This window comes from Eumetopias jubatus, unplaced genomic scaffold (assembly GCF_037043125.1).
Source record: "Eumetopias jubatus isolate StellerSeaLion01/CBP00866 unplaced genomic scaffold, mEumJub1_p1.0 scaffold_8, whole genome shotgun sequence".
In the NCBI taxonomy this organism is placed as follows: Eukaryota; Metazoa; Chordata; class Mammalia; order Carnivora; family Otariidae; genus Eumetopias; species Eumetopias jubatus.
Window position 1 is genome coordinate 22542718 of NW_028274814.1, and position 8976 is coordinate 22551693.

Sequence of the window (8976 nt, forward strand, 5' to 3'; positions counted from 1 at the left end):
AGCCTACGAGGAAAGCCTGGGGGTGGCAAGAAGAAAACCAGCCCTCCACATCATCCTGAGAAATCGTAAAGATGAAAGGGAAGATGTCCCTTTAGATTGCTGGTCAGGCCTTGAAACTGTCTTGCTATTTTCCATTAACCTCTGAAAACCCAGAGGTTATCAGGATATTTTCTTGGGAAGTTCTTAGAACCAATCCCTCATACCTACCCCCCAGCCGCGCGCGCGCGCGCGCGCGCGCACACACACACGCACACACACACACACACACACACACACACACACACACACACACACACACACACACACACACACATGAAGGAGGAATTCCAGGCACGGGACCATCTCTGAGAATGTTCTGTGGGTTTAAGCCAAAACTTGGAAGGCCAGGACATTAATGATATGGAAATATATTAAGCGGCAGTTAATTTTTTTTGCACTTTAGGGAAACCTCATGTGGGCAGTGCTAAGAGGCTATTCAGACAGAAAATATAAAACGGTCTACCCAGCGCAGAGTCATGATGATCATTGCGAGGCTAATAATAGTGCTATTGATGTGGGGAGAGGCTAACAGGTTATTTACCCGGAGGTCTTGGCCCTGCTCCTGGCAGTCAGGTCGTAATATTTTTATTATCCGCTTCCTTACACGGGTGGGGATGAGGCCAGGCTGCAGGTGAGCAGGGAGAGGCGTTCTGAGCATGGGAGATCCAGCCCTGGTTCTGGCCTCTGTGGACTGCAGTCTCTCCAAAGGAGGGAGCACGGATGGTTGCTGAGATTCCGTTGTGAGAGAAAAGTTGGGGAGGAAGGAGCCCGTGGTTGTGAGCTAACGTGGTCGCCTCATTGGCGGTTAGTCTCCGGAGCCCCTGGTGTCCTGAGGGGCATTACTGCCTCACCAGGACCCCCACTCCCGCTGCAGGCTGGCCCCGTCTAGGGGCTCTTGCCTTCACTGATTTGAGGGGTGGACACACTGGATGTCTCGCTCTCCCTTAACCCCTGCCTTGGCCCTCTCCCGGCCTTGCCCGTTTTGAACCCGGACAGCTGACTGGCTCTCAAACAGGATTTTCATCCTGACACATGCATGCTTACAAAGTTGCTAAGTCTTCTAATGGCTTTCAGACCAAATCCCCATTCCTCAGCTGGAATCGAAGGCCCCCCGTGAGCTCATCTCTGGGGGGCACAGCAGGTCAGCTGCACCAGCCCCTGCCAGGAGCTCCCCGCTCTCTCCTCCTCGCCCTCACCAGCCGCCACCCCGGCTGGACGTGGCCCTGGGCCCTTCCTCTTCACTGCCCGTCCACTGCTGAATTCCCCTCAGCACATCGGGTGGGATAGATCGTGACTCCCTTGAAGGCAAGGAATAATCTTCCATGGAGTTTAATATCTGTGGCCTATCTCCTTCCTGAGGAACCAAAAGCAGGTCCAAGAGGAAAACCTCCAGGAACATATTAAAAGACAATAGAGATCTGAGGAAAGCAGAGAGGGTGGGCACCCAGAGCCACCAACAGATAATGACACTCAACATGCATACTTTCTTTCATTTCTTCTAACAAGTATTTATTGAGCCCCTGCTGTGTGCCATCATTCTGGGCACTGAGGTGGCAGAAGTGAACAAAACAGAACCCTCACAGAGCTAAAACTGCTCCAGAGCAAATTAGACGCTTAGGGTCCACGGAAAGACAACTTGACAGTATAATCAGGACCCCATTCTGCTGTTTGGTATGAAGCCATCATGCGCTGTGTGTCTTTAATGGCATTCGGGCTTCCCTTGGTCTGTAGCTAATCCAAAGGGAAACTCCTCTCCCCACTGAGTGCTGCTTGAAGTGTCGGTTTGGTTTGTTCTGGTTTGACCTGTCTGGGCAAGTGGGGAAGCCGCGGGGTGCTCTCACTGAGCCTGGCAGGGGTGGGGGTGGGTGGGGCTGGGCGGGGCTGTCTGGGCCGGTGGGAGGGGCCCTTGCTCAGTTCGTCTCTCTCCATCTCTGCGCAGAAGACTCTCAGGTCACCAGCACACTGTCCCCCTTACAGTCTCCTCACAAGGGACTCCCTCCTCGGCCACCGTCACACAACAGGCCCCCCCCTCCCCAGTCCCTGGAGGGACTCCGGCAGATGCACTATCACCGCAACGACTATGACAAGTCCCCTATAAAGCCCAAAATGTGGAGCGAGTCCTCTTTGGATGAGCCTTACGAGAAGGTCAAGAAACGCTCCTCCCACGGCCATTCCAGGTGAGCCGGGTCAGGGAGGCTACAGAAAAGACACAAAAACCAAAAAACAAAGGCTGTCCCAAATAGCATCCACAAGTTGCAGAATCGCGTCTAGGCTGATGCCTTTCCTCCCGGGGTGGCGGGTCCGCCGTGCTGCGCTCACAGCGCCCTCTGCTGCTGACCCTGTCGAGGTGCAGCTCGGTCGTGCACAAGGAGAGGGGGTTGGGGCTCACAGTGGGCGTGTGGGCACAGGGCTAGGATGTTGTGCAATGACACGGGAGTCAACGAGCAAGTCGGGGGCAGCACTACTCTGCACCGCAAGTGAGAGGCCACTCGTAAGAATCCCAGAGTGGCTCAGAACCCTGCAGCGTCCTCCGCCAAGATTCTGGAGCCAGACAGCTGTCCTGCTAGCTGTGCCTTATCAGCTCATTACTGGGCTGAGATTGCAGAGAGGGATGTTTGGAAGGCATTTTTGGTCCGTTTCTCTGTTTTTCTCGTTGCTTTTAATTACGCCCTTTAGAGCTCCCAGTGGCCGTCCAGACAGGTAAATATCTGTCGGTTGGAAACCAGAAACTGTGGTTGAGGGCAGGGACTACGCAGAACAAGGCTGATGAGGGTGTTTGTCTCACACTGCCGTGGGGATCGGGAATGGGGACCCCCCACCCACTTCTGGGGGGGACGGCTGAGTACCACAGTAGGAATCCAAGGGAGAGGTGGGGCGGTCCTGGGCAAGCTTTCCCGACACCAGGGCTGATGTCCGCGGCTGGGTGGCCCCCTGGGAAGAGGGACAGTTGTGTCTGGCGGTGACCAGCCTGGTGTCCTCTGGCTTGCAGCACCCACAAGCGCTTTCCCAGTACCGGGAGCTGTGCCGAAGCTGGAGGGGGCAGCAGCTCCCTGCAGAACAGCCCCATCCGCAGCCTGCCCCACTGGAACTCACAGTCCAGCATGCCGTCCACCCCAGACCTCCGGGTCCGGAGTCCCCACTACGTTCATTCCACAAGGTGAGTGTACCAGGCCTTTGGGCCACTTCCCTCCCTCGAGTGGACCTCCCTTTGTGAGCCTTGGCATGGCTGGCCCCAAACTGGCCCAGAGAATTGGTGAACTTGGGTCAGGCCTGAACCAGCGGGGTAGGTTCCTGTTAAAGCAAAGCGGGATGAAACCCCAGCAGGCAGCGGGCAGCCCACGTTAGCCATGAGACCTGTTCTTATCCCAGTGGCTACGTCCAGTGGGCGCCCAGGAGTCGCCTGGAGAATCTCCGGGCTTCTGGAAGCAGTGGGCATGAGGGAGCTTTCCTTTTTTTTTTTTTTTTTTTTTTTTAAGATTTGTTTAAAGTTTGTTTATTTAAGCAATCTCTACACCAGACGTGGGGCTCGAACTCGCAGCCCTGAAAGGAAGAGCCGCGTGCCCTGCTGACTGAGCCAGCTGGGCGCCCCATGGAGGGAGCTTTGCTAATCCACATGGAGGCAGGACGGGCTAGCCAGATTAGCAGGGAAGCATGCTGCACACACAACAGCGTTGCACAGATGCGGGTGACCTCTATTCTGTAGCCTTCACATAGCTTCTGACTGATGCCTCGTTTATCCTGGACTTTTTAATGCCTCAAGGTATAAATTCATTGAAAAGCAAAAAGAACAGGCAAAAGCGAAGCTGTGACTCACACCTTCTTTTTCTGAAATGAGGCAAAACCAAAGCCATCATTCCATTTTATCAAAAACTGATTGCCCAGGACTGTGGCTCAAAGGATGGATTTACATAGGGTAAGATTGAGCTCCCCAGGCAAGATCGTCTCCTTCATTCTTTCATGCAACAAATTTTTATCAAGTGCCTTTACGTACCAGGGACCCCCACGGGGGATAGAGCAGTGAACAAAACAGACCACACTCCAGCTTTCAGTGGGGTGACATTTTAGCAGTGGGGAGTCACAAGAAAGAAAGATGTCAAGTGGTGATAAGCACAAAGAAGAAAAAGGAACAGGAGAGGAGCCCTACACAGTGGAAAGACAGACTGTGTGTGAAGTAAGAGCATCAGGGACAGGGAAGTTCTCTTTCATAAGGTGACATTTGAGCAGAGAGCTGAGTGGACGGGGTAGCAGGTTCTGAGGCTGTCTCGGGGAACAGCAGGGCCCACGCCCCAGAGGCAGGCCCACACTTGGCATGTTCCCAAGAGGCCAGTATGACCAGAGCCGGTGATGGGAGAGGGTGGGACCAGAGAAGAAACTGAGGACCGAGTCTTGGAGGGCCCCTCACCGGGGACTTCACATTCTACCCTGAGTGACCGTCAGAACGGGAACTCACCTCTTCCTGTATTGGCCAGTGGGACCACCCTGGATGCCACACCTGTCCTATAGCATTGTCCACGCCAGCAGCAGAGATGGATGTTTATAGTGTGGACTCAAAAAAAGACGGGGTTGTAGACAAGGTAGTCATATGGTAAGTATTTGCACGGGTCATTTCTAAGTGCTCTGTGGTCCAGCAACCTTCCATTTTAGAGTTTCAGGGGAATGGAAATCCAATGTTGTGGGTTTCATAATAGTATTTGGTTGAATCCTGTGAAGTGCCCTCTGTTGGACTTTTTTTTGAGCTACAAAAAGGGGGCATTTCATCTGATTTAACATAATGCTAGAATAGGGATTCTCTTGGATCTTTGTATCTATAGAAGCCCTTTTCCCCATTAAAAAAAAAAAAAAGCCAGGCTACTGGCGTATTTTTTCAGGGGACGCTCTTCCGTGGGTGCCCGCTCCTGTCCCACGCCCACTCGGAATCAGGCATCGCAGGCGAGGCCCAGCTGGCCTCCAGGCATCTGCGGTCCCCGCCGGCCGCTGTGTTCACCTGGCGTCAGCAGGGACCACCCTGACTCCTGGGGCAGTCCTGCTTCTACCCGGTCTCCTAGACGCGCGTTCGCTGGCGGCTCCGACCAAATGACAATTGTGCCCTGTCCCGGGTCCGAGGATGGCAGAGCCCGCTCCCCGCCACCCCCCCCCGGGGCCCCCATCCGTCCCCCTCCCCCCGGGACCCCCCCCGACCCACCCGCCGTCTCCCCCCCCCCCGCAGGTCGGTGGACCTCAGCCCCACGCGGCTGCACAGCCTCGCCCTGCACTTTAGGCACCGGAGCTCTAGCTTGGAGTCCCAGGGCAAGCTCCTGGGCTCGGAGAACGACACGGGGAGCCCCGACTTCTACACCCCACGGACTCGTAGCAGCAACGGCTCCGACCCCATGGACGACTGCTCCTCCTGCACCAGCCACTCGAGCTCGGAGCACTACTACCCGGCGCAGATGAACGCCAACTACTCCACGCTGGCCGAGGACTCGCCGTCGAAGGCGCGCGCGCGGCAGCGGCAGCGGCAGCGGGCGGCGGGCGCGCTGGGCGCGGCGAACTCGGGCAGCATGCCCAACCTGGCGGCGCGCGGCGGCGGCGCGCACGGCGGCGGCGGCGGCGCGCACGGCGTCTACCTGCACAGCCAGAGCCAGCCGAGCTCGCAGTACCGCATCAAGGAGTACCCGCTGTACATCGAGGGCAGCGCCACGCCCGTGGTGGTGCGCAGCCTGGAGAGCGACCAGGAGGGCCACTACAGCGTCAAGGCGCAGTTCAAGACCTCCAACTCGTACACGGCGGGCGGCCTGTTCAGGGAGAGCTGGCGCGGTGGCGACGAGGGCGACGCGGGCCGCCTGACGCCGTCGCGCTCGCAGATCCTGCGGACTCCGTCGCTGGGCCGAGAGGGCGCCCACGACAAGGGCGCGGGCCGCGCCGCCGTCTCGGACGAGCTGCGCCAGTGGTACCAGCGCTCCACGGCCTCGCACAAGGAGCACAGCCGCCTGTCGCACACCAGCTCCACCTCCTCGGACAGCGGCTCCCAGTACAGCACCTCCTCCCAGAGCACCTTCGTGGCGCACAGCAGGGTCACCAGGATGCCCCAGATGTGCAAGGCCACGTCAGGTGAGCGGCGGGGAGGGACCGGGCCCGGGGTGGGAACTGGCGGCTCCGTTTCTGGGGCTTCCAGGTTTGCTCAGAGTATCGGCAGTTCTAGAAACCTTGGCGTCAGGCAGCTGGGGCTGGAGGCCTTCGGGCAGTCCCCCTCCTTCAGGGCCTCGGTTCCAGCCCGGGTTTCACCGGGGGCGAAGTCCTCGGACGGCGTGGGGCAGCGCTGGGCTTACTGGCCCCCGCTTCAGCTTCCGAGGAGGTCGGGGCGCAAACCCTCCGTCCAGCCACTTCTTGTAGGGACAGTCAGAGACGCTCCGTGCAGACGGCTCTGAGCCTTTGTGCAGAGACGCTAGTCACGGACCCGAGTGGCCCCTGTGCGGAGGGACGCCGGCGGCTTGGGCGCCGCGTACCCGGTTTTCGGCGGTGTCCCCTGGGGTGGGGCTCGGCAGCGGCGGGGTGGAGTAGCGCACGGAGGTCAGCTCTGAGAGCTGAGTCCTACTGCTCCGGAGTCCTCATCTCCGTGATGTTAGGAAGGTGACCAGAGGAATTTTGGTAAAGGGCTTTCAGTACTTGATAATTTCATCATGGAAGGGTTACTTCTTATTCTTGGACTAAGAGCACTGAGCAGGGCCAGAAGGGACGCGCCACCCTTGGCTTCAGAAGCTCCTCTCCCTTCCCCGTCCCTCCCTGGGAAAGGACGGTGCCGACAGTGGCCGTCAGTGCGCAGCGGGGCCGGGCAGGGCTCTCAGCACGCACGGAGGGGGGCGGCTCGGCCAGGGGGCTCCGCTCAGACTGAGCATGAGGGAAAGAGAGGGGAGGGTGTTGAGACATGATAAAGTGGTTTCTAAAAAGGGAAGAATGAAGTAAGAGTGAGTAGCAAACAGAGGGAACCCTGAGTCAGGATCCGACTTGTGACAGGAGAGAGTTAGGGGAGGGTAAAGGTCAGGGGGAGGACAGAAAAGGGGGCTCACCTTTCGGGAACCAGAGGGCATTCTTGGGAGCTGGAGCGAGAGCGGGACAGAGGAGGCACAGGCCTCCTGCGCCCGCCTGCTGTCCCCACTGGCTAAAGACGAGAATAGAAGCGATTCAGGCCGTCACGAGACAGCCATGGACTTGAGGTCCTCGGACCCTTCTCCACGTTCCTCCTTCATCTGTTACATAAGCTCAGGGAAATGTGCCCTGGACTCCCCAGATTTTGAGAAGGAACGAATGGATGCATTACATATATTACCTTTTAAAGAACACGAGCCTCGGGGCGCCTGGGGGGCTCAGGCGTCCGGCGTCTGCCTTCGGCTTGGGTCGTGATCCCGGGGTCCTGGGATCGAGCCCCGCGTCGGGCTCCCTGCTCCGCGGGGAAGCCTGCTTCTCCCTCTCCCGCTCCCCCTGCTGGTGTTCCCTCTCTCGCTGTGTCTCTGTCTAAATAAATAAAATCTTAAAAAAAAAAAATTACCACAAGCCTCTCTGACCGTGTTAGCAGCCGGCTGACGGGAACACGAGCGTTTCTGTTCGGTCAAAACTGTAGCGCTTGCCTAGTAGATTCGCTTCCCTGACCGATTCGGTAACTCTAGGCAAGCATATTTTCGATGCCAAGTTCTAAGCGGCTGTATCTGAGGTTTACTGATGAGAAAGATTCCATTCCCAGGAAGGCAGAGGAGATGCGTTCAAGGAGGGTTTACTTGTTAGTGAACTTCCCCAGCTAGAAAAACCCTGCCCACATCGAAAAAGTCCTCCTAGCCAGATTTGGATGAGCTTTCCCGTAAAAGCCCTGCGCCCTTGGCCGTGTCAAGTGGTCAGTCACAAGCCTGAAACAAGGAGCAAGTGCTGAGCACCTTTCTGGAAGTTCTCTGTTCATTGCACCGTTTTAACACCGGGGCCACATCTGAAGATGCCCGGAGGCCTCTCTCCCCGGTGCCTAGAGGCAGGGGCTCTCCCCGACTAGGCCGCCCAGGCCTCCCTCCGAGCTCTGGGGGGCTTCGGATTCTGCCGCAGTGGGGGCCGGCGCCATCCCCGGGGCCACGTGCCAGCGCACGGCCGGGGTCTGGGACCCCCAGGTCAGCTCGACTCGGAGCACGTGCTTTGGGGGGGAAATGGAATTGGCCGAACGCGGGGCGAGGGGTAGCCAGCCCCCCACCGTGAGCCCGCTGCGGGGTCCCCTCCGGCATCTCTGGACGGAGGCTCCTTCACCTGACCCGTGTCTGACCCCGGTCTCTCCTGCGTCCCCTCTCTGCAGCTGCCTTACCTCAAAGCCAGAGAAGCTCAACACCATCAAGTGAAATTGGAGCGACGCCCCCAAGCAGCCCCCACCACATCCTAACCTGGCAGACTGGGTGAGTCCCCCTTTCAGACCTCCCCCAGGCTCTAGAGTGACCCTCAGCCCGCCTCGTCAGGCGGGAAGGACGTAGTAACAGGTGTAGGACGCCAGTGACAGAGGGGTTTGTCAGCAAACACAGGGTGCGGGTGTGTTCCTGGGAAACCTCTTCCTTCCCGAAGAAGCCTCACGACCACCGTTCCCTCTGACCTGGCTCCTCTCCATGGCTGTCCCTTTAGACGGGCCAGGGCTCCCGGCTCGCTCGCTCCCGACGCTGGTCCCGGGAACGTGGGGAAGGTAGGGGCCCGAAGGCAGACTGCACTTCTTTGCTCACAGCCCCCCGGCGGCATTTGATTCGGGTTCAGCCTCTCTCAGGCCGACTTGCTGGGCCAGGTGAGAGGGAGAGAGGGGAGAGAGGCTCTGCGCACCCCGCGCTGGGCGCCGGCCTCACACGCTCCTCAGGGCGCCCCCCCGGAACCAGGATGCTTGTGAGGGCAAAGGGCAGGGGGCTCCGCGCCCGCCTCGGTCCTGGCCGGCTGCTTGCTGGTAACCAA

General features: G+C 58.4%; 1 protein-coding gene across 4 annotated transcripts in view; it reads left to right on the plus strand.

Moving 5' to 3' along the window:
* The window catches only part of FRMD4A (FERM domain containing 4A), a 210993-nt gene that overhangs the window by 184421 nt on the left and 17596 nt on the right, over positions 1-8976 (plus strand). For 3 of the 4 annotated variants that reach the window (XM_028114123.2, XM_088025802.1, XM_088025803.1), the window contains exons 19-22: positions 1979-2216; positions 3029-3196; positions 5246-6129; positions 8345-8441. In XM_028114123.2, the coding sequence (XP_027969924.2) occupies positions 1979-2216; positions 3029-3196; positions 5246-6129; positions 8345-8441 (1387 nt within the window). The remainder of the gene's footprint in view (positions 1-1978; positions 2217-3028; positions 3197-5245; positions 6130-8344; positions 8442-8976) is intronic. The other variant, XM_028114121.2, reaches the window with a different exon arrangement.